This window comes from Rhinoderma darwinii, chromosome 7 (assembly GCF_050947455.1).
Source record: "Rhinoderma darwinii isolate aRhiDar2 chromosome 7, aRhiDar2.hap1, whole genome shotgun sequence".
Lineage (NCBI taxonomy): Eukaryota > Metazoa > Chordata > Amphibia > Anura > Rhinodermatidae > Rhinoderma > Rhinoderma darwinii.
Genome location: NC_134693.1, coordinates 114388867 through 114415427, shown reverse-complemented (window position 1 = coordinate 114415427; position 26561 = coordinate 114388867). Strand labels below are relative to the sequence as shown.

General features: G+C 43.2%; 1 protein-coding gene across 1 annotated transcript in view; it reads left to right on the top strand.

Moving 5' to 3' along the window:
• Positions 1-26360, top strand: part of LOC142657348 (protein Wnt-7a) — a 78625-nt gene extending 52265 nt beyond the window's left edge. The window contains exon 4 of the mRNA XM_075832368.1: positions 25204-26360. Within this exon, the coding sequence (XP_075688483.1) occupies positions 25204-25683 (480 nt within the window). The 3' untranslated portion in view covers positions 25684-26360. The remainder of the gene's footprint in view (positions 1-25203) is intronic.
• The last annotated feature ends 201 nt before the right edge of the window (positions 26361-26561 follow it).

Sequence of the window (26561 nt, the reverse complement as noted above, 5' to 3'; positions counted from 1 at the left end):
AAAGGATTTCAAAACATAAGTATTATAGTCCTGCTGGTTCCACCCTACCAGGGATTATATTTGACTGGCTAGGAAGTATAATCTTAAATTAGGAATGGATAAACCCACATCTTTGCCTTTAAATTTTAAATAAATCTGCTTGATCCTTACCCTCGCAAATCTAGTCATTCACTATATTTTCTAGTGTCTTGAATGACTTGTCACTGAACCATCGGACTATTGGAAAAAAAGATTAAAAACCTCTACTTGCAATTAACAATTTAAAGATTTTCCGAAAGTTATATTTTTTTTATATTTCTCTCAATTTTTTGAGTTTTTTATCCCATGGTATTCAAACTATTTAAAGAGGCTCTGTCACTAGATTTTGCAACCCCTATCTGCTATTGCAGCAGATAGGCGCTGCAATGTAGATTACAGTAACGTTTTTATTTTTAAAAAACGAGCATTTTTGGCCAAGTTATGACCATTATTGTATTTATGCAAATGAGGCTTGCAAAAGTACAACTGGGCGTGTTGAAAAGTAAAAGTACAACTGGGCGTGTATTATGTGCGTACATCGGGGCGTGTTTACTACTTTTACTAGCTGGGCGTTGTGTATAGAAGTGTCATCCACTTCTCTTCACAACGCCCAGCTTCTGGCAGTGCAGACACAGCCGTGTTCTCCAGAGATCACGCTGTGACGTCACTCACAGGTCCTCCATCGTGTCGGCACCAGAGGCTACAGATGATTCTGCAGCAGCATCGGCGTTTGCAGGTAAGTCGATGTAGCTACTTACCTGCAAATGCTGATGCTGCTGCAGAATCAACTGTAGCCTCTGGTGCCGACACGATGCAGGACCTGTGAGTGACGTCACAGTGCTGCACTGCCAGAAGCTGGGCGTTGTGAAGAGAAGTGGATGATACTTCTATACACAACGCCCAGCTAGTAAAAGTAGTAAACACGCCCCGATGTACGCACATAATACACGCCCAGTTGTACTTTTACTTTTCAACACGCCCAGTTGTACTTTTGCAAGCCTCATTTGCATAAATACGAAAATGGTCATAACTTGGCCAAAAATGCTTGTTTTTTAAAAGTAAAAACGTTACTGTAATCTACATTGCAGCGCCTATCTGCTGCAATAGCAGATAGGGGCTGCAAAATCTGGTGACAGAGCCTCTTTAAATAGGACAAGGCCTGACATTTTGTTTCTATCTCCTAAGGCTTTTCTGTCAATGGAAGCAGAAAAGACTTTGTTCAGTTTATTGTTAACCCAGAAAATCTCCCAAACGCCGAAATAATTTCTGCTTAATAGATTACCCTGTATTTCTAAGGAAAATTAACAAATCATCCACATATAGTGATTGTCAACTCTCGGACAATTGTCCCTTAAATTCTTGGCTATCACGATCCTTTCTTATGCACATTGTTAAAGGCTCAATCACTAGCGCAGAAAACAATGGCAAAAGTGGGCATCCCTGCCTTGTACCCCTTGCTAAAGGAAAGGAATCCAAAGTTCTTCCATTCACTGATACCCTTACCCTAGGATTGTTGTAAAGTAATTTTGTTCAGGTGATGAATCTTGGGTCCATGCCAAATCTTTTCATTACTTTCCCTAGGAGGGGCCACTCAACACTATCAAAAGCCTTGTTAGTGTCTGGGGACAGTATCAAGCAGTCCCCTCTATCCTCTTCTGTCAATTGCATAATAGAATATAGTTTTTTAAGATTATTACTACACGTCTTATTTGGCATGAATCTACATTGACCTGTATGGACGAGGGAATCAATTCCGTAGCCTGCTAGCCAAGATTTTCACTAATATTTTTATATCAGCATTAATAATGAAATTGGACAGTCTGGGAGTAGACCATCTTTTTTTGCTTTAAAATCCAAATTATGTTAGCCTCTTCCATTGAGATCAGTACTGCTACAGTATCATATGAGCCGTCAAATTTTGTCAGGAGTTCTACAATAAGAGTGCCTCGATATTGTTTGTATATTTTGAATGGTAAACCATCCAGTCCTGAGGATTCATGGTCTGGGAAAAGGCAGTGGAGCCAAGTTCCTCCACTGTTATTGTGGGATCTAAAAATTCCACCGGCACCTAAGTAATTTGGGAAAATTTAATAACTTCTAGATATTCACTTAACTGTATAATATCAAAATTAACTTGTGTACTATATAGCTCTTAGCTCTTCATAATATTCACTAAATTGATTCAATATATCATCCGGATCGTTAATTATTTTCTTTTGTTCTTATTGCCCCACCCAGACCCTTTCTGATTCTGAATCAATGTTGATAACAATCTTCCTGCTCTTCCCCCTTCCAAAAATTCCTTTTATTTATAGAACATGCAAGAATCATCCGCCTTCCTCCAGAGCACATCCTTGTATTGCTTTTGAGCCTCCCACCATTTTGATTTATTTACCTACTCCAATTCCAATCCTATGAACTTCCTCCCTGAACCCCATTTTCTGTTTCCTAGAGCCCTTCTTAATATTATAGATTTCTTTAATAATTATGCCTCTAAGGAACACCTTCCCCGCGTCCCATATTGTAAGGTGTGAGGCTGTTTATCCCGGTTAATTTAAAAAAACCTCTTTAGCTATTTTTCTATTTTTTCAGGAGTTTCGATACTTGTTAGTCAATTCGAATTTGTTCCATTATTTTTAGTATTTCTTGGATTTTTCTTTAATATAACTAACAAAGGGAATGATTAGAGGCATCCCCAGGTTTAAAAATTAACCTTTGATATACAGTATGTGGAACCAGTTCCTCATTTCTCAGGACCAGGTCTATTCTACTTAGTGAGTTATGTGTTTTTGAAAAACAGGAGAATAGACACCTGGATAAATTATTCCTTCTCCAGATGTCAAAGCACCCCATCTCAAACAGCCTCCAGCTCTAAGGCTAGGGCTACACGGCGACTTTGGCTGCGACACAGTGAATTTTGCGACCCGCATGTTGCCATGACCCGACAGTTCTAAGAAGTCCAGTGGCCTTGGATTCCTTGCAACTGTGGTGTCACAGTCGTGGAAACTTGCGGGTTGCAAATGAACCACATTCACGCTTATTACCTCCGATGCAGCCAGCGGGACAATGTGATCTTTGGCCGTGCCACCTCTGTTGCGGCCAAAGTCGCCGTGTAGCCCTAGCCTTAGAGCAGGAAGCTGTTTTATCTACAGCTCTCCTTGAATCCACAAGCTGCTCCTGGGGAGTTAAGGTATCTCTGCATTTTGTTCTCCCCTTGTGTGGTGTCTATTTTAACCAGGACGCGCATTTTAAGTCTTTAATCGGTGTCAGCCCTCTAGACCTTTCATTTCGCTGGGTCTCCTTCTTACTTGGCGTTTGTTTTATCTTGGCATATACGCTCGGGAGCACTAAATATCACATAATATTCCTGGGGTACTTAGTTTATTTATCTTTCCCGACTATTCAAACCTTCAACCTATGTAAAAACTAGACTCAAATATTATACAATGCCACTGAATCCCTCCAAAGAAAATGGTCAGCCCCAAAGTATTAAACACCAACTGGTGAACTGTCCTGGTTCTCTGCGGTAGCCCACCTCGTCATGGCTTTACTGCATGTTGTAATTACACACTGGGTCCACTTATAGAAACGGCTATTTTATCCAGTCAGCACTAGGTTTTATATTAAAGACAATCCTTTCATGTATTGAAACCCTGGTGTTATACAGCCAATATATACGGCACAGGAGAAAGAAACAAAAATGGGTGGTTTCTTGCCACCTTTACATCACACTGTGGAGTCCTCAGTTCAAACCCCTTTGCAAATTTAGCCAGCAAGGTGTCCCTTATCAGCACACTCCTGTATATAGGTAGGGTATCCTCTACTTTTCAGCTGCCCCAGCGTCTTCTCTATAGCCGGTATAATCTACTCATATGCAGGCTGTCACTAACTATCGTATGATAATAGCGTTTGTCTTCAAAAATTCTTATATTCTCTTAGAGCTCACAAAGACTCTAAACGTAGCATTTATTTAGAATTTATAAACTGTATTATTTATTTATTAAACCTGTAACGTATGTATAAAATAAAATTGCTGCACTAATTTTATCAGTACTTATAGGATTAATAATTAGTCTGTTACAATCCTATAATAAGGTTGTATAGGTAAAGTGCAACAACTGGTCTGTTCTTCCCCTATCTCTAAAGAGAGCGTCCTGGAATCGAAGACCTGCAGTATGCCTATTCACATCTCACACCCACTGATTAAACCTGACCCAGTCACCATAACAGGGAAAAAGGACAGAGGGAAATTGTCCTATCAGTGCATCACATACAAACCATCAATGAGAAGCATGAGGAGACGCGGGAGTAGCTGATACCACCAGACTCATGCGGGTCTCATTGATTCCAAGCAGTACGAAGCACGATGAGACCTGGTGCACAAAAGTTGTGTTTGTTTTAGTATTTGTATCTTTTTATGGACTTTTTTTTTCTTTATATGCCGGTGCTTTGTGCTTCTTCCATATCTTTTGCCAAAAATGAGAACAGGTCTTGGAAGATCTATGTGAAAAATTGTTTGCGTCTTCTGCTAAATCTAAATCTGTTTTCAGCTAAATAAAAAATTATAGAGAAATAGTCAGCCACAAACATATGTGTAAATGTGTGAGTGTGTGTGTGTATGTGTATTTGACTACCCCATGACCTTGCCCTATCTAATGTGATTTTTAACCCTTCATGGAATCAAGTGTTGCATTTTAGACCCCCCCCCTCACAATATGTTTAAAAATTGGGCAGAATCAAGGGAGCTACATAGAGTACTACATCTATTCAAATTATGGGCAACATTTGCCCACAATTCTGTGTTTTTGTCTGAGTAGGTAAGCTACAAAAAGTGTTACTTTACTAAAAAGTCAATATGAGCAGCGCTCATTGTGATCGGATGTCTCTCCCTATAATAATCTACTGCCTTGGGATTAAGGATAAATAAAGTTTGTCCTTATTATTTCCTAGGTTTGCAGAGAATATTTATTTTATGCTCCTCACACTCCTACAGGGATAGACATCACATTGTAAACAGTTAACGTCTCCTAGCAATGCAATCTTACTACAGGTATCTTGTTCACACTTTTGCCTGTACTCCCCCACAGATGTAATGGGATGAATATGTGCTATGCTTGACAAATTGCTGATGCCCCTGAGTTTACACAATATTTTGTTTCTGTGTGAAGAGATCTCTAGGAGAGATTACGACAATGGCAGAACACTTCTACTATGTTGCATTACATGGGAAGGTTAGACATGACACACAGGTTCTGCGTCTTCTCAACTTCAGCAGATAAGAAGACATTAATGTACTAAGTTATGAATGGGAATTAAAGAGATCAAAAGTCAGGAGATGAACGCTGTCTCATGGTTCTTTTATCTGTTTCAGGTTATCACACAAGATTTTACAGATTGACATAATTTCATTCCTTTCTTAAGAATAGAATTGGTTTATATAAAGACGTAATTTGTTTAAGATTTAGAGAGATGTGGGCGTTATTTTAAGGAGGTTTTGGAATTGCTATCTAATCCCTTATGAATGAAGCCAGTTTTGACTTTAAAGGGGCCGTTTTCTTTAGGAAACCCTTTTTAAAATACCCTATTAGGGCATTCTAAGTTAATAGCGGGGGACCCCTGTTTAGGAGCCTCATATATTAGCAAGAGAGGAGAGCGGCTACAAAGTGTTTCTCTTGTTCCGGCACATGACACACTGATTTCAATGAGAAATACTGAATGTAATACTTTTTTTCTTTATTGAACAAGTTGTTATGAGTGTGAGGATACCAAAATATGTATCTGGATTTAACTAAGGCTTCTTTCACATCTGCGCTAGGGCTCCGTCCCGACGTTCCGTAGTCGACTGCGCTATTGATTCCGTTAAAACGACGGAACCCTTGCACAACGGAGACAAACGGAAACCATTGGCACCGGATCCGTCACCCTTGAAATCAATGGTGATGGAAATGAAAACCTATGGTTTCTGTTTGTGTCTGTCAGGGCTCCGTTCCGACGGAAAGCTCCATCGGAACAGAGCCCTAGCGTAGATATGAACGAAGCCTAACTGTTGTTTTTTTTATTATATTATAAAAACTGATTTCTAAGAAAATATAACAGAGGATTTTTCAATTTTATTTTTTTCAAGAATAACTTAATGTCATATTTCTATATGACATTACCTTATTGCCTCTGCATATAAAATGGCATTTTTTAGGGAATATCTAAGGTATGCCCTAGTAGGCATTAGCAATAAACAGCCCTGGGACCTTTGTAAGCCCCTGAGCTCTCAGTATAAAACCATTAACTCCGATGATCAGAATGTCATGGCTTGCAGCATGAGACAACGGGACCCGCCCCCTTTCATTTGTCAACCCCACGATCAATATAATGTAGTTTTTAATTGCACCATTTAATGTACCATATAATGTACTGGGAAACTGAAAAAAAAATAAAAAATTTGGGTGCAATTAGAAAAAAACTGCAATTCCTCCATAGCTTTTTTTAGGTTTCGCTTTTATGGCGTTCACATGTGGTATAAAATACATGTTAACTTTATTTTACGGGTTGATACGATTTCAGCAATATGAGATTTATATAGTTTTTTCATGTTTTACCACTTTTACAAAGAAAAAACTATAAAACAGCAAGACAAAGCCATTCAAGCATTTTTTTATATTTATTTTTGACAGAATATTGTGCAGGTTAAATAACATTATATTAGAATAGTTTGGGCTTTTATGGATGCAGTTACATCAATTATGTTAATTTTTTTTTCTTGTACATTATTTTAGGGGAAAAATCTTTTTCTTTTTTTTTAAATTTGTAATATTTTTTTTTACATTAAAAAAAACCTTAGCAATTTTTTTTATATTTTTTTATATGTCCCCCTAGGAGACTTGAACTAGCGATCATTGGATTGCTTGCACAATATAATGCAATACTTACGTATATCAGTATATTGTGTTTTTTTTACCGGCTCCTAATAGATGGTAGCAGGGCTTAGTAGTAGCACAAAGATGGTAGACCTGGGCGCTTTCAGTAGGCCTCTAGGCAGCCATGTTAACCATTGGCACCTCGTGACTGTGGCCTGGGGGGTCGATGGTCTGTCAGAGGAGGCCACCCCCCTCAACCCTGATGCCGCGGTCGCCATTGATTAGCAGTTAAGTGGTTAAAAGGCTGGGATCTGAGTAATCTCCGTGTGACTTGGCATAACTGGTGTTGATGGCTTGGGGACCTGGAGATTCCTCCCCCAATCCCACACTTGGTGCACGAACTTATGGAGATGCAGCTGTATTGGATCTAGCTATATTCCCTATTTTTTTTATTTTTTTTTAGTGGGTGGTGTTATTTGGACACTATATGGTATGGTTATTTGTATACTAAATCATTGTATTATTTGGTCACTATATTCTACACCATAAGGGGGGATCATTAGAAGCTACTGCAAAGAACACCATCCAACCTAAGGCTATTCATATTGGCACATTTTATTTTAAATCACCCCTAAATCTGTAATAAGCATCAAATACTGGAAGTTTAAAACTTTCTCTTTTATCATAATTCCACTATTGCTATTAATTTACTGTCTATAGATAGTCTATTAACATACCAAAGAAACATCGAAATTGATAAACTGAAGTACTTGTCAGTCGGAAAGATTTATGACTCCCTGTTCCTTTCATAAGACTTACAATAAATGACAAGTTCAAAATAAAATAGTATGATATGAATGTCTACATGTAAGTTCATGCTTGCTGCTTCAGGCGGAGTTGCTGTTTGGTTGCATAGTTGGAAATGTTGTACAGGACAGTTTATTGAAAGCCACTGAACTCCCTCTGCTCAGGTCAAGAAGGTAATTATCAAGGAATTATCCAAGCCCGAGAGAGCATTTCAGGCATTTTTATTGCGGGTTGCATCCTAGTGAACAGGGGCCTGAAGGGCACTGGGAGCAAATGCCCCTATGTCTTCACTAACTATGGGCCTAAATCACACTTCACAGGATTATTTACAGAAAAGTCGTTTCTGATTCTTGGCTTTAAAACTAAGACCTGAGCACAGTTATCTGGGCATGGTATGGCATTGTTCAGGGCCAGATTAAGGGTGTCCTGCATATGGAGCAGTTAATTTATATGGGGCCCCCCTACTAATTTGGGGACCTTCACCAACTCCAGACAAAAATGATAATGTTACTTTACATTTTAAGCTGTGTGGTTGACAATATATACTGTAGCATAAATCACATATCTCTTATCTTGCACCAGAATTTTGCACAATAAAAACACCATTAACTACCTGGCTCCTACCTGCTACACTGTGCTTCTTCCTTCAGCACAATATCACTGTTACCAGGCAGGGACATATTTACATTTCTGGCTGGGTTCACACCTGTGTCGGGTAATTCCGTTGTTCTGCTCCATCAGAGAAGCAGAACAAGGAAATACTGGAAGCAACGGTTCCATTGCAACATGGACACCACCGGCGGCCGACGAAACCAGTTGACTTTAATGTTTTCCATCGGCTTTCTGTAGGGTTGTGCATGGTTTTACTGGAAACAATAGCGCAGCATGCTCTGCCTTTTGTTTTCAGTAATGTCAGGCAAATCTGCTACGGAGGCTCCTAACAGCCTCCAATGCATATGTGAACAGAGCCTAATAAAGTCAAAAGTATTATGACTGAATATATCCTGATGTACTCAGTTTGCTCCACTTTTTACTATAATATCATATAGAAATAATAATGCAATACAATACCAACATAATAACAAACATAATAATAACTTCCAATGTGAAAATAATACCTATACAATGCCTAAAAATAGTGTAATACAGCATCTATACTGTCTAAAAGCAAGTGATGCTGAACTACCTACAGTACTCAAATAATACCCCCATACAAAGTCCAAATAATATCACCATGCCATGTGTAAATAATACCTCCATACAGTCCAAATAATATCACCATGCCATGTGTAAATAATACCCCCATACAAAGTCCAAATAATATCACCATGCCATGTGTAAATAATACCTCCATACAGTCCAAATAATATCACCATGCCATGTGTAAATAATACCCCCATATAGTGCTCCATACAGAACATAAAATACAATAAGGACATATTTTATTTACACGCACAGGACAACACGGTACTTTACTCTCTGCTTTAGGACCCAACCCCCAGCACTGCCATCTCTTGTTGTAGTCCTGCACCTGACTTTTTTTTAAATTATTGCTTTAAAAAATGTACAAATATAAAGTATAAATATAAACCCAACTCCACCCCACTGACCTGTGACCCACCACAGCCACAAAGAGAGAAGTGTTTTTCCATAAACCCACATATGCAAAGGTTTCTCTTCCAACACTCTCAATCTATAAATATTTTCCTCATATAGTACAATCTCATTTATCGGCGGTCTTCATTTATAGACAGATTGACCTCTCACTCCACCTGACACCATATGACTGTATTCCACACTATTGTATTGTTGTTCAGCCTAAGTGCTGTATGCTTTATATAAAAAAAGAAAAAAAAAAGCTTGATAACCCATCAGGGGTATGCAGGACAGCCTTTCCCAAAACTTGTAATTTGGGGTGGTTTTCCTGATTTCTTATTAGGGCATGTTTAGACTTATCGGATTTGCTACAGAATTCCTTTGTGGCCAGGTAGTGGCAAATTTCTGCCAAGTCTGAACATGCCCTTATGATCAGTTCTGTGGTGATCTGTGTAGAACCGTGTAACATAATACGGACCATAAACTGCACTCACAGACAGAATTCATACCTATTACATTCAGTGACTAACAGGTGATGTTTTTTTCTGAGGCATTCTCTTTACTTATATTCTTCATCCGGTACAGGCCGCTGTGACGTTGTCTCCTGATGACTGCAGAGTTTGCTGCCGAGACATCTGTGACCCAGCACTTCTGCAAAATTAAATCAGACCCCAAAACTGAACCACTAATTTAATCCCAGACTAGACTTAGAGGACCTGTCACCAGGTCCTAACATCCAACTCACATATATTACCTTTAGCCCGCTCCCTCCCTGTTTCCAACGCTGTTTTTCTTTTTGTCCTGCTCCCCCCTGTTCCTGAGTAATGATGCTCCGTACTTTAGGTCCCGATATGGTAATTCTCTGTAGTTAGCCAACAAGGCGTGAACTACAGTGAATCTCCCTGGGTGGAGCCATCTTCACAGCCTCTAACGCTGTCCAATCAGCGAGAAGTAGCTTATGACCAGCCTTGTCCAGTGACACCGCGCAGGGAGAAGCCTTCTAATCAAACGTATTTGTTCTAAGCTGCCTCGCGCTGGAAACAGGGAGGGAGCGGGCGAAAGGTAATACATGTAAATGGGATGTTGGGATCTGGTGACAGGTCCTCCTTAAAAAATCAATTCTGTCCCCTAAATAAATTCAGACCCGCAAAAGGACACCTAAATATTAGATCCTCAGATTAGACTCCCCTATTTACCACTCACACGTCTCACACACAGATGGTACATACACTTCACCACATAAGCACTAGATACACACACACTACTTACAACACATCACTAAACTAAAGTATCCCACAGCTCCCCATGTACCTCCAGTACCCCCCAGACTGTCGCTCATGCCCCCGTCTCCAGACTTCTCCCCATGTACCCCCCTCCTCACACACACTGCTCCCCATAAACCCCCCTCCTCACACACTGCTCCCCATATACCCCCCTCCTCACATACTGCTCCCCATATACCCCCTCCTCACACACACTGCTCCCCATGTACACCACCCTCCTCACACACTGCTCCCCATATACCCCCTCCTCACACACTGCTCCCCATATACACCCCTCCTCAAACACTGGTCCCCATATACCCCCCTGCTCACACACACTGCTCCCATGTAAACCTCTCCTCACACACTGCTCCCATGTACCCCCCTCCCCACACACACTGCTTCCATGTACCCCCCTCCTCACACACTGCTCCCCATATACCCCCCTCCTCACACACTGCTCCCCATGTACCACCCTCCTCACACACACTGCTCCCCATATACCCCCCTCCTCATACACTGCTTCCAATATACCCCCCTCCTCATACACTGCTCCCCATATACCCCCCTCCTCACACACTGCTCCCTATGTACCCCCTCCTCACACACACTGCTCCCCATATACCCCCTCCTCATACACTGCTCCGCTTGTACCCCCTCCTCATACACTGCTCCCCATATACCGCCACTCCTCACACACTGCTCCCCATGTACACCCCCTTCCTCACACACACTGCTCCCATGTAAACCTCTCCTCACACACACTGCTCCCCATGTTCCACACTCCTCACACACCTCTCCCCATATACCCCCCTCCTCACACACACTGCGTCTATGTACCCCCTTCCTCATACACACTGCTCCCATGTACCCCCTCCTCACACACACTGCTCATATGTACCCCCCTCCTCACACACACTGCTCTATCTCCTTTTCAGACCACACATTACCTTCCACCTCTCTGCAGCATCCTTGTATCTTTTCTCCCTGCATAGAGATGCATTAGGAGTAATATCCTCCCCTTTCTGAGGTCTCCTGACCTCCACTCTACCGTCTATCACTTTACTATCCTCCTCAGTGGTTTAGAACCTTTGTCATGTGACTATGATATCACCAAAGGTCCTACTCCTCTCCTACTTGCTGTTTGGCTTGATTTGCGCAAAATCGCGGCAAAAACACAGCGTTTTTTTTTTGTAAATGCGTAGAGGCATTTAGAGACAATGTAGTTATGCACAAATCCTGCTAAATTTGCCACAATTTTGAAGCATAGATGCAAAAATAAAAAAATTATGCCTGGGGGGCCCCCCTGAGCAAATCAGAGGCTGGGGCCTGGAGCATGTGCTCCAGGAGCACCACTGATAATCCGGCCCTGGCATTGTTATTTAGGCAGTGTATGGCGGTATTATTAGGGCACTTACTGGTATTATTATTTGGGCATTATATTGCTCTGTTATTTGAGTATTGTGGCGGCATTATTTAGACACTGCAGGGTACTGTTACTTGCTCACTTGATGGTAGGTTTTGGAATAAAATTGTTGTGATTGTCATGTTTGTAATCTTTTATATTGTAGCTGAAGGTTACGACTATACGTCTGAGGTTTACATCCATGACGTATACCTTCGACTTCAGGGGCAAAGTTAAAGGCTCATGGGCCCCGATGCAAAGGTTCTTCTTTGACCCCCCCCCAAACTTTTCATGGCCGACAGCCCGCAGCTTTCAGCTGCATCGCTGGGTCTCCTAAGTGACACAATGATGCAGCACTTGTAGCCAGGGGCATCACTAATGTCTTGAAATGTCTTGAAATGTCAGGGGAAATTGCCCCAATACATATGCCCCCCCAAAAAATGTGTCTGCATGTATGTACATGTGTATATAGGAGACATCATATTTATAGCACTACGACCCTATAGCTATGGATAGGATTAGATACAGTGGCTCAGCAGACACTATCACACATGATAGGATTACATACAGTGGCTCAGCAGACAGTATGACACATGATAGGATTAGATACAGTGGCTCAGCAGACAGTATCACACATGATAGGATTAGATACAGTGGCTCAGAAGACAGTATCCCACATGATAGGATTAGATATAGGGCCCAGCTCGCTGACATTGCGGCTCCAGCGCTGGACCCAGGAAAGGGAAGTATAAGAATTGTTTTGCTTTTTTATGTTTCTAAGTTCAGTTGTTCAACTACATTGGATTCTAGGACTACTTCGATAACAGCATTGGTTTTATTCTCAGTAAAATGGATAACAAGGATTGTGCGTGGGATTTTTATTTCACTAAAATATTTTTTCTATGTCTTTGTAATTTTGTAAACTTTATTTCTACCACCTTAGTAATGGCCGCTGGCTGATTGACAACGTCCATTACTAAGACGGGGCTTAATGTTAGACATGAAGAGGCTGACACTAACCCCCATTATTACCCTTGTACCCAATGCCACCAGGGGTACTGGGAAGAGCCGGGTACGATCCAGTACCCAACTATCTGTAGTGATGGAGGGGCACTGGCGCGGCCACAGGCTGGTATTATTAGGCTGGGAAAGCCCAAAACGAGTGGCCTTTTGCATCCTGGTAATGCTAGCCTGCTGCTGCTATGTTGTATCTGTCTGGTTATAAAAATGGGGGAACCCCACATCGTACTTTCCAATTATTTTTTTTATTTTTTAAATGACGTGGGGGCCAAATGCAACACAACAGCAGTAGGCTAGCATTATTAGGGTGGGAAAGGCCACTGTTTTTGGGCTTTCCCAGCCTAAGAACAGCAGCCTGCAGCCGCCTCAGTGCCCGACCATCACTGCAGATGGTACGGTACTGGATCGTACCCAGCTCTTCCCGACACACCTGGTGGCGGTGGGTACCAGGGTAATAATGGGGGTTAGTGTTAGCCTTTCCACCGGCTAACACTAAGCCCCGTCTTAGTAATGGACGCTGTCAATCAGTCAACGGCCGTTACTAAGGCGGTAGTAATAAAAATATAAAGTCATGAAAAAATAGGTTTATTGAAATAAAAAACCCAGACACAACCCTCATTAACCATTTTATTGATATTGAAAAAAAGCCGTCATCAAAGTATTTCTCGAATCCGACGTAGTCCAACGGCCGAACCTTTAAAAAAATACAAACACAAAAATAAAACATTAGTAAGGACCTGTTCACATCACCTTTGCCTTTCTGTTGAGGGGTTCTGTCGGAGGTTTCCATCGGGTAACCCCTCAACGGAAAGGCAAACTGAAACCTCAGCTTCTGTTTCCCTCACCATTGAGATCATCAATGCGTCAAGAAAAACGTAACCCTGTCACAACGGTGACAAATGGAAACCTTTAGTAATGTAGTCTGTCACCTACATTATAGCGCCGATCTCCTTATGTAGGAGATAGGGCACTTATAATGTAGTTACAGAGTCTCTTTAAACTTACCCTCCTCTGCGGCCGCGGCGGAGGTCGTGACTCCAACCAGGGTCGGGATGTTGTGTGCAGCGCATAGAGTTGTGACGTCAGAACCTCGGCTACACTCCGGAACGAGGAGGGTATGTACTGTCAGTTACTATAGTAACGGGGGCCCATGTAGTTTATTAAATAGGCCCCAGTTACTATAGTAACTTGTCTTTGAAGTGGTGCGGGGGGCCGCGGGCAATTGCGATCGCTGTGTCCTCTATAGTTATGCCACTGTTCGACTTCTATTCTGATGTATGCCATAGTATACAGTAGCCATAGAGTGGCATATGTCGGCCATTGGCCACAATGTAAAAATAATGTGCAATATGCAGTACACTTTTTTTTAGCGGTGGCTCACTGTATAGAAAAGCACAGTCTGATGCACTTTTCTGTACAGTAAAAAAAGGTATTTACAGTAAAAAAGGTTGAATGGGGGCCTATGACTACATTTTGTGTAACCGCTGGGAGTTTTCCCGGCGCATAACGACATATGAACAGTGCTGTTCATGTTTGGCCCAGGGACCTCCACTGACCTTGATCCAGCCCTGCTAGTTGTCATGGTCACAGGGTATGTGGACCCACTAGGCCGCTCCGCCGTAGCGGAGAGGCAGCTGACCAGGTCACAGTCTATACGAAAGTCTATAGTAGATAGTAACACTTGGGTACCTGAACTAGTCCAGACAGTGACTGTGGCTTTAGCACGGATGGAGGTCGGTGAAGCAGGTAGTGCCAGACGTGGCGGGCAGTATCCGATGTGGCAGAAGCCAATGGAAGTGGTAGAAGACACTGGACGTGGCAGAAGACACTGGACATGGCAAACGACAGCAGGTGCAGTAGACACGACTCCAACACTAGTAGACACATTAACAAGAACAGTACGGGATACAGGAACAGGTAACAGGGCACGGGTAACAACTGGAACTGAAACACTAAGGGACCATTTGTAAGACAGACTTGGGATAAACTAACAAAGCTCAGGCAAGGATCAGAAGGGCTGGGGCCTTCTTATAGACCAGGAAATCATGTGGTTGATGGTGATGATTGTTTTACAGGTGCGCACGCTGGCCCTTTAAGAGTGGGCACAAGCGTGCATGCGCACCCTACGGGACACAGCAGACCGAAGCGGAAGAGAGCGCTGGCATCTCCTAGGAAGGAGATGGTAACCAGCGCTCACGGATCCATGGCTGCGGGCGTCGGGAGGTGAATAAACCCGACGGCCCGTGGCCATGGACGCTACAGTATCCCCCCTCTTATGCCCCCTCTTCTTGGGGACAGAGCGAGAGAGGAATTTCTTTATGAGAGCAGGAGCACTGAGGTTCTCTTCCGGCTCCCAGGACCTTTCCTTAGGACCAAACCCTCTCCAGTCCACCAAATAGAAAGTCCGTCCACTTACCCTTTTGCAGTCCAGGATCTCCCTCACCTCAAACACATCAGAAGAACTGCTGGGAGCAACTGTGGAACTAGAAGCACATGAAAGGAGTTGGGGATTCTGAGGGTAGGAGGCAGCCGCAGCTTATAGGAGACGAGGTTTATCTGTTGCAGAATTTCGAAAGGACCAAGGAACCTGGGAGCAAACTTGTACGAAGGCACCTTCAAACGAATGTTCCGAGAGGATAGCCAGACTTTGGTACCCGGAAGATACTGAGGCGGCTCTTTTCTCTTTGTATCTGCCTTTCGCTTCATGGGATCGACTGCCAGCAAAATAGAGGACCGGGTCTGTTGCCAGATTTGCAGAAAGTCCCCATATGCAGAGTCAGCAGCGGGTACCTGAGATGTAGTCGACACTGGAAGAGGGACTCTAGAATGTTGACTGTACACAATGTGAAATGGAGTGGAAGTGGTGGATTCACTTGTGTGGTTGTTGTACGAGAACTCGGCCCATGGAAGAAGTTGTACCCAGTAATCGTGCTGTAAAGAGATGAAGTGGCGGAGATAATTCTCCATGATCTGGTTGATCCTTTCCTCTTGTCCATTGGACTGGGGGTGATAGGCTGAGGAAAAGTCCAATCTCAAATCCAGGAGTTTACAAAGGGCTCTCCAGAACTTTGAGGTAACCTGAACCCCCCGGTCGGACACAATGTGAAGAGGCAAGCCATGCAAGCGAAAGATGTGTTGAATGAAGAGACTCACCAGTCGGGGAGCAGAAGGTAGGCCGGTCAGCGGGATAAAATGTGCCATCTTAGAGAACCCGTCCACCACCACCCAGACAGTGTTGCATCTTGCTGAGGGGGGAAGGTCTGTGACAAAGTCCATTGCAATGTGCTGCCAGGGGGCATTGGGTACAGGCAGAGGTTGAAGCAGGCCGGCAGGCTTGGAGTGAGTAACTTTGTTAGACGCACACACCGTGCAAGAAGAGACAAAGTCCAGAACATCTTTAGGTAGCGTGGGCCACCAGAAGTGACGAGCAATCAGGTCTCAGATTTTGCGGACACCAGCATGCCCAGTCAGTTTAGAACTGTGTCCCCAGTGGAGAATTCTTCTCCTGTCTGCCAACCGAACAAAAGTCCTCCCCGGAGGGATATCTCTAACCTGCAGAGGATTAGCAGTGACAATGCAGCACGGGTTTATGATAGTCTGAAGGGACTCCACTGTGTCTTCTGTCTCAAATGATCTGGACAGGGCATCGGCCCTAACATTCTTGTCAGCGGGACGGTAGTGGAGCACAAATTGAAAACGGGTGAAGAACAGCGACCACCTGGCTTGACGGGGATCTAGTCATTGAGCGGACTGAAGGTAGGTAAAGTTCTTATGGTCGGTGTAGACCAAGATGCGGTGAGCTGCGCCCTCTAGAAGATGTCTCCACTCCTCCAGAGCCAATTTGATGGCCAGTAGCTATCCATCTCCAATAGAGTAATTGCGCTCAGCAGAAGAAAAAAGTCTTGAGTAGTAGCCACATACTACTGCCTTTCCTTTGGAACTCCTCTGGAACAGAAGTGCACCTGCACCAACAGAGGAAGGGTCCACCTCCAATGAGAACTGCCGAGATACGTCAGGATGATGGAGGATCGAAGCTGAAGTGAAGGCTTTCTTGAGTCTAATGAAAGCGGACTTTGCCTCTGGAGTCCATACCTTGGCATTCACACCCTTCTTGGTAAGGGTAGAGATGGGTGCCGTTAGAAATAAGAAGTTTGGAATAAACTGTCGGTAGAAATTGGCGAATCCCAGGAACCGCTGTATGGCCCTTAGGCCTTGAGGACGTGGCCATTCCAGGACAGACTTTAGTTTCTCAGGATCCATCTTAAGACCTTGATCTGAGATGATGTAGCCCAGGAAGGGCAAAGACCTCTTTTCAAAAACGCAGTTCTCCAACTTGGCATATAAGCGATTCTCCCTTAGTCGCAGAAGAACCTGACGGACATGCCTCCGATGAGTCATCAGATCTGTGGAGAAAATCAAAATATCATCGAGATAAACTACAACACACATATAGAGGATATCTCGGAAAATATCATTGACGAATTCCTGAAATACTGTGGGAGCGTTACACAGTCAGAAGTGCATTACTAGGTATTCGTAGTGCCCATCATGGGTGTTAAATGCCGTCTTCCATTCGTCACACTGGCGAATCCGGATTAGGTTATAAGCCCCCCACAGGTCTAGCTTAGAAACGTTTTGGCTCCTCGTATGCGTTGAGACCACGGTAGTCAACGCTGGGTCGAAGAGATCCATCTCTCTTCTTAACGAAGAAGAAGCCGGCCCCAGTCGGGGATGAAGATTTTCGTATAAAACCCCTCACCAAATTCTCCTTGATATAGGCTGACATAGATAAAGTCTCTGGCAAGGAGAGAGGATATACCCGTCCACAGGGAAGAGAAGCATTTGGAACCAGTTCAATGGGACAGTCATAATTCTGATGTGGAGGCAACGTCTCAGCCTCTCGCTTGCAGAAGACATCCGCAAAACTGCCATACTGAGATGGTAGACCGGAGAGTGACTGAGGCAGAGGGGGCATAACAGGACGGACTTGTGACAGGCAATAGCTATGGCATCTGGAACCCCATTGAAGAACTTCTCCGGAACTCCAGTCAATAACCGGGGCGTGTAGGCGAAGCTATGGCAGACCCAGCAGGATAGGATTGATAGCCTTAGGTAGTGCAAGGAAGGCGATCTGCTCTGAGTGAAGAGCTCCGACCCGTAGTGTCAATGGCTCCGTGATGAAGACAATCGGATCGGGCAATGGTAGACCATTCACAGAGGCAACAGCCAGGGGTCTCTCCAGACGAACTGTGGGTAGATATAAACGATCCACTAGATCCTGCTGGATGAAATTAGCAGCCGCTCTGGAGTCATGATAGGCGGAGGAGGGATGTGACATCTCTCCGGAGATCATGGCCTCAGGAATTGATAATTTGGCAGAGGTTTTAACGTTTGGAGACGTTCCACCTAGAGTTGCTTCTCCAACCAACCCTAGGTACTGGAGTTTCCCGGTTTCTGTGGGCAATGGCGCACAAAATGACCCTTAAGGCCACAATACATACATAGTCCAGAGGAGCGTATGCGCTGCTTCTTCTGTTCAGACAACCGGACTCTATCTACCTGCATGGGTTCTTCAGGCAGCACACTAGGGGAAGGCAATAGTGGTCTCTGGAGCGAGGGTGCTGGTCTGTGGACCCAGCTCTCCTGTCGAACCTCTTGAGTGCGCTCCCAGATTCTCATATCAACCCGGGTGGCTAATAGTATGAGGGCATCCAAGGTAGAAGGAAGGTTGCGGGCTTCCAGTTCGTCCTTGATGTGAGAGGACAGTCCCTGCCAGAAGGTCGCCACCAGTGCCTCATTGTTCCATGCCAGCTCGGCTGCCAGGGTACGGAAGGAGGTAGCATACTCCCCTACTGTGGAACCCTCTAGCTTGAGGGTCAACAGAGTAGCTGTGGCAGAGGATGTTCGACCCGGCTCCTCAAACACGGCACGAAAGGACTGCAGGAACAAGGCTATGTCCAAGGATACAGGTCCTTGTTGCTCCAAGATTGGGTTCGCCCATGCGAGGGCCTTGCCAGCAAGGAGGGAGATGATAAATGCTACCTTGGCCTCCTCGGAGGAGAAGAGATGAGCCCATAGCCTAAAATAAACCGTGCATTGATTAATAAATCCTCTACATGCTCTGGGATCACCGTCGTGGCGAGGAGGAAGAGGCAGAGGAACTGTGGATCCGGAACAAACAGGAGGAGCAACGGGCAGTGGCACAGCAACAGCCTCTGGAGGAAGAACCGGAGGTGGAACAGTTAGTAGATACAGACAGACCAAGATAGAATTCACAGCGTCAAAGAGTTGATCCTGACGTGTGCGTTGGTCATGCATTTCTGTCGGTATCTTCAGGACTGCGGTCTTGGGCTGACCAGCGGGTTCCATGGCCTGAGCGTACGGTCACAGGGTATGTGGACCCACTTGGCCGCTCCACCGTAGCGGAGAGGCAGCTGACCAGGTCACAGTCTATACGAAAGTCTATAGTAGATAGTAACACTTGGGTACCTGAACTAGTCCAGACAGTGGCTGTGGCTTCAGCACGGATGGAGGTCGGTGCAGCAGGTAGCGCCAGACATGGCGGGCAGTATCCGACGTGGCAGAAGACACTGAACGTGGCAGAAGACACTGGACGTGGCAGAAGGCACTGGACGTGGCAAACGACAGCAGGTGCAGTAGACACGACTCCAACACTAGTAGGCACAGGAACAAGAATAGTACGGGATACAGGAACTGGTAACAGGGCACGGGTAACAACTGGAACGGAAACACTAAGGGACCATTTGCAAGACAGACTTGGGATAAACTAACAACGCTCAGGCAAGGATCAGAGGGGCTGGGTCCTTCTTATAGACCAGGAAATCATATGGTTGATGATGATGATTGTTTTACAGGTGCACGCGCTGGCACTTTAAGAGCGGGCACGAGCGTGCGCGCGTACCCTACGGGACACAGCAGACCGGAGCGATGGCTGCGGGCATCAGGAAGTGAGTAAACCCGACGGCCCGTGGCCATGGACGCTACACTAGTGAGCCATACCTCCCAACCGTCCCGGATTCCGGGCGGTGTCCCATTGTCGACTGTAACTGCGTCATCAGGACGCAGATACAGTTAAATCCAATGCTGAAGCAGGGAACTGTCAGCTCCCTGCTTCAGCATTCAACTATAGAGTCCCTGGCCTGAGCAACGCAAGCTCTCTGGCCGGTGACTCCTGTCTTAGGAAAGCCCTTGATGTCAGTGACGTCAGAGGCTAATCCAGGAGCAGAATACCTGGCCTGAGCGTTTCCTCTCTATGTGATACTTAAAAGTTGTGACGTATGGTGAACACATATTGAAACATGTGAATGAGTTTGGACCACTGCTTAGTAACCTGCACATTGTCACTCACATTGTGAAGTCACCAGTGTTAGACTAGGGTACCATAGCCCACCAGAGGTTCCCCCCATAGCTAGAGAGAACTAGTGCATGTCCTTTTATATTGTATTGTAAACTCTGCTTATGCCATTGCATGTACAGGCCAGATCATGATCATTAGGACTAATGGATTGTGAATTAACCAAAAACAATGTAATGACCACAACGAAAAGTGATCTTCAAAATCTGCCTCAAAAAGGGTTGCCTGCTGAACCTAAAAGACACTGTTGTGTCAGGGGCTGTAATAGTATCATAATCTGTGCCCATCCGAGGATCCTCGGATATTCCGTTCGGCCAGATTGGCCCTGTGGGGCATCAGCACTTCCAGTCCTAGACGCGTGGAAAATGGTGACTTCCCTATGAACGCAAATCCTGCTCTGAGCTCTAGTTTTGTAGAATTTATGTGAATAAAGCTTGATTGTGAATTAAAATGTTATGCAACTTTCTAATATACTTTGTGATTTAAGATCTCTGTTTGCTGTCAGTGGAGAAAAGCATTTTCAGTTGCATCCAGAGGTTGAAAGCCTGTGCAGAACTAGTCCTGCCCACTGAGAGCTGAGAGATGTATACAATTGTATCCAGTCTCAGCAAGTCTCAAAATCCCTAGTCACCAACCGCATCAATGTCCACATAATAGTTATGACTTTCAGACTGCATTGAGACAAACACAGAAAAATATGCTGTGTACTCAAGATCTAAATGAGCTGTGTCTATAAAGGCTATATACACATTTGAAGACAATTTTTTTTCCATAAAAATGTGTATCAGTGTGATTGGTGCAACTTTGTAATTACTTTTAATTAAAAAATATTTTTACTTTTTCAGAGACACGCAGGAGTCACTGTCACTGAACCTGTCAGTCCCGCTGAAAAAGTAAAAATAATTTTTAATAAAAAGTAATTACAAAGTTGCACCAATCATACTGATTTCCTTAATATCCTATAGCATAATATAGTATAGTATAGCATTGTATAACATTGTATAATATAGTAGAGATTAGCATAATATATTATATTACTATATAGAATTGTATTACTAGTATATCACTAAAAAGTATTATTACTAGTATATTACTATATAGTGTTGTATTACTAGTATATTACTATATAGAATTGTATTACTAGCATATTACTATATAGTGTCGTATTACTAGTATAGCACTATAAATTATTGCATTACTAGTTTTTTTACTATATAGTATTGCTACTGTATTATTATACAGTATTACTAGTATATTACTATATAGTATTACTATAGTTTAATTTATATTAACTATTTGGACAAATACTACATATTTTTGAACAGTCACTTGTGTCAGTAAAACATTGCAGGATACAACCATATAATCTGTCTGGGTTTATGACAAGAAGGTTAGGCAAAATGTCATTAGCTATTGGTTTAGAAGGGACACCAAATCCGTACAGTGGTCCTTTGCCAGGTATGCGACACCCAGAAAGCTCTGAGCTCACCAAGCTCCTGAGTCAGCTGGCATATTGTGCGATATTGCATAGGAGCTCCGTGAACAGCGGACTCTTTCGCTTGTTGATCCACTTGATCAGCACACTCAGCTTTTTCCAATCAAACTGTTTATTCCCTTAGAGCATCACTATTGTCTACAGCTTGGCTGCTAATGAAATACGTTGATAGGAAATTATGCTGTTTGGAAGGGGCGTATTAGGCACACATGGACGGGTAGACAATATATTGACAGTTTCAATTAGAAGCTCCATTGGGTACTTGTCTGGATTCTGGCTGGGCAAAACTAAGATTTGCTTTTTCTTTGTTTTCTATAATTTTGTAGACAGTCTTTACATTAACCCTGACAGACAGAATAAATCCAGATGTAACAGTAGTAAAAAAGTAACCAATGTGATATACTGTATATTAATTCTGGACTGCTGTACCATATAGAAGTAGAAAGGGGGGTCCAAACTGCCAGCAATGACCTAATTTGCACTTTACAGTGTTTGATTACTTGGTACAAGAATTGATATCACTCCTTTCTGATTGTCATTGTAATTTATACATTTTGTAAGTATTAGCAGGTAATATCTTTTGGTAGACATAAATTGAATTGCACCTCAAATTTCATATCATATAGAACTGTAAACCAGCTATATACTGTACTTTGACAATGATATGGGAAAAAAAGAGAGAGACACAGAGCGCTCCTCTGGGGTAATGCCTCAGAAACAGGGTGGTCAGTGATAGCAATGATGTGTATGTGTGAAATACACTCACCTTTTGGAGTTGTGCTAGGTGGTCGGCACAACTCGATCATCAAACGTATGGAGCCTTGATGCTCCATGTATAGGCAGTTTGCTGGCCCTCAGAGTGAACACCGGCGGCTGGAGAATCAGCCGGAGTCGATGTGAAGAAGAGGTTCCAAATGATTTTGTAAAAGCTGGGCTGTCGTTTGCCACGTCCAGTGCCTTCTGCCACGTCCAGTGTCTTCTGCCACGTCGGATACTGCCCGCCATGTCTGGCGCTACCTGCTGCACCGACCTCCATCCGTGCTGCCCAGCTTCTGGCAGTGCAGACACAGCCGTGTTCTCGAGAGATCAAGCTGTGACGTCACTCACTTCCTGCCCCAGGTCCTGCATCGTGTCGGCCACATCAGCACCAGAGGCTACAGTTGATTCTGCAGCAGCATCGGCGTTAGCAGGTAAGTAGCTACATCGACTTACCTGCAAACGCCGATGCTGCTGCAGAATCAACTGTAGCCTCTGATGCCGATGTGTCCTCGCTCGTCCGACACGATGCAGGACCTGTGAGTGACGACACAGCGTGATCTCTCGAGAACACGACTGTGTCTGCACTGCCAGAAGCTGGGCGTTCTGAAGAGAAGTGGATGATACTTCTCGTCAGAACGCCCAGCTAGTAAAAGTAGTAAAAACGCCCCGATGTACGCACATAATACACGCCCAGTTGTACTTTTACTGTTCAACACGCCCAGTTGGACTTTTGCAAGCCTCATTTGCATAAATACAATAATGGTCATAACTTGGCCAAAAATGCTCGTTTTTTAAAAATAAAAACATTACTGTAATCTACATTGCAGCGCCGATCTGCTGCAATAGCAGATAGGGGTTGCAAAATCTGGTGACAGAGCCTATTTAAAGAGCTCACTGAATTCCAGCATGGTCCTGTAAAGGATGCCACCGATGCAACAAGTCAGTTCATGAAATGTCATCCCTCCTAGATATTCCACAATCAACTGTGAGTGGTAATATTGTAAAGTGGAAGCATTTAGGAACCACAGCAACTCAGACAAGAAGTGCCAAACCACGTAAAGTTACAAAGAAGGGTTCGCCGAGTGCTGAGGTGCATAGTGCAAAATAGTCACCAACAGTAACTGCAGATATCTAAACCTCCTCTAGAATTAACATCCGCACAAAAACGGAGTGCCGGGAGCGTCATGGCATGGGTTTGCTATGGCCGAGCAGCTGCATGCAAGCCTTACAGCACCAAGCACAATGCCAAGTGTCAGATGGAGTGGTGTAAAGCAGCCGCCACTGGACTCTGGAGCACTGGAAACGTGTCTGTGGAGTGATGAATCACCCTTCTCTATCTGCCAGTCTGATGGAGAAGTCTGGGTTTGGTGAATGCCAGGAAAACACATTGTGCCAACTGTAAAGTTTGGTGGAGGAGGGATATTGCTATGGGGTTGTTTTTCAGGGGTTGGCCTAGGCCCCTTAGTTCCAGTGAAGGGAAATCTTAATGCTTTAGCATACCAAGACATTTTGGACAATTGTAGCTTCCAACTTTGTGGGAACAATTTGGGGAAGGCCCTTTTCTGTTTCAGCATGACTGTTCCCCAGTGCACAAAACAAAGTCCATAAAGACATGGTTGTGTGAGATTGGTTTGGAAGAACTTGACGGCCCGCACAGAGCCCACCCCATTGAACACTTGTGGGATGAACTGAAACAGAGATTGCGAGTCAGGCCCTCTTGTCCAACATCAGTGTCTGATCTCACAAATGCTCTTCTGGATGAATGGGCATAAATTCCCACAAACACACTCCAAAATATTGTAGAAAGTCTTCCCTGAAGATTGGAAGCTGTTTTAGCTGCAAAGGGGGAAGGAGGGGGAAACTTTATATTAATGCCTGTGGATTTAAAATGTAATGTCATAAAAGCTCCAGTAGGTGTAATTTGTAGGTGTCCCAATACTTTTAATTTTGCTTAGCTCCTCCTACTCTATAACGTAGTGCCTACAGATTGGACAACATGTATCACATGACAGGTCCCCTTTAATGAGCTTTATATATATATATAGCCTTGTCTACAGTACAGAAAAAGGTTTAAAGACTGATAAGACTTTCATGGCTGGCTGGGACTCCCATTGATGTATTGAATAAAAGAGTCCTAGTGCTAGACTTTATGTGAAGATTAATAAGCATGCCATAATGCCTTTGCAAAATCAGTAGGCTCATGGAAATTTAAGAGTGAGATAATCTATGGGTTCTGAAACTCCCATTGATTTTAGTATTTGCCTGTCTACAATCATCTCTCTATGAAGTTCAGTGACTGGACCCTCATATTTCGGTTCCATCTGCAGGATTCTTGCCAATATAATTTTAATGACATGTCTAATTGACATGTCATTGAAGTCTTTTTTTTTTTTTAATCAGAAAAGCCTTCCAAACATTTCCAACATATTGAATGGTCACCAGAAGTAGTACTTGTAATATTTCCTGATGGTTTATTTGATCATCTGAAAACATTTCTTTTTTCTATCTGATTGAGCTTCTTATGTATGGTTGGTAAATTATTGGGCTGCTTTACAGTTTGGACTGTTGTTCTCTTGTTCTATTAACATAATTTTTGGAATTTTTGTTTTTTGCAGGTCTTAGAGGACAACATGAAACTGGAATGTAAGTGTCATGGAGTATCCGGATCTTGTACGACAAAAACATGCTGGACCACACTGCCAAAGTTCCGTGAAATAGGATTTATCTTGAAGGACAAATACAGTGATGCTGTTCAAGTTGAGCCTGTTCGAGCCAGCAGACATAAGCGACCGATGTTCCTCAAAATCAAAAAGCCCCTGTCATATCGCAAACCAATGGACAGAGACTTAGTGTATATAGAAAAATCTCCAAATTATTGTGATGAAGACCCAGTATCAGGCAGTATGGGGACACAGGGTCGAATGTGCAACAAAACAGCCCAACACACCAGTGGCTGTGACTTAATGTGCTGTGGGAGAGGGTACAATACCCACCAGTACTCTCGTGTATGGCAGTGTAACTGTAAATTTCACTGGTGCTGCTATGTGAAATGTAACACATGCAGTGAAAGAACAGAAGTTTTCACCTGTAAATGAGATCATTACCCGCATGAGGACATTTTTTTTATCACTAGTAACTAATATCGTACATTTGCACAAGATCTCAAGCCACAAACAGCAAAACTGTGGCCTAGAGTCCCATTGCCTTGTAGGAAGCGAAGTGAATGGACCATTGTTGTCTTTTGTTTGAGTATTTATGAGACCACTCATTCGAGGACAACCTATTATGTCTAAATTCTTCATTGTAGGTTTGTGCAGACTGTCTACAACTACAAGAGTACAAGAGAGATAAGATCGTTTTTTGAGGTGTTCTCCATATGTAGGAGGTCTTCTTCTTAAAGCATTCAATGATTCATTCCATCAAGAAACACATCACAAATTGAGAAGTAGTCGGAGCCTGAACCCTGTTTTTATTTCTTTTTTTCTTCTGGATAGACATGAATCGTCTGAAGAATCAGGCCACTGGTGGTTCAAACCTAAAAATAAGGAATTGTGGATTGTAAACTACATGACTGGAACCAGAAAGACATTATAAAATGTTAACAAAGTTGCCATTTTAACAAAGTTGAATGGATAGTTTAACAATGAATTTGCGTGATTTCCCGCTTAGTGTGTGGATTATACAGATTAAGGTTGTTTATGCTCCTAATTTTCTCGACATAATTTTTAATTTTTTTTTCGATTTTATTGCTCCATGATTGATTTTTTTTAATAAGGCGCTATTATATATATTATATATACATATAAATATATTTTAATTATTTTTGTTGGCACAGGGAATTTAAATATTAGTGATGATATTTAACAATATATTTTAGAGTAAACTAATATTAATTTATTTAACATAAAGAAAAAACCTACTGCCATTTGGAAATGTGTTATACCGAGCAAAAAAAACCAACAAAACAAAAAAC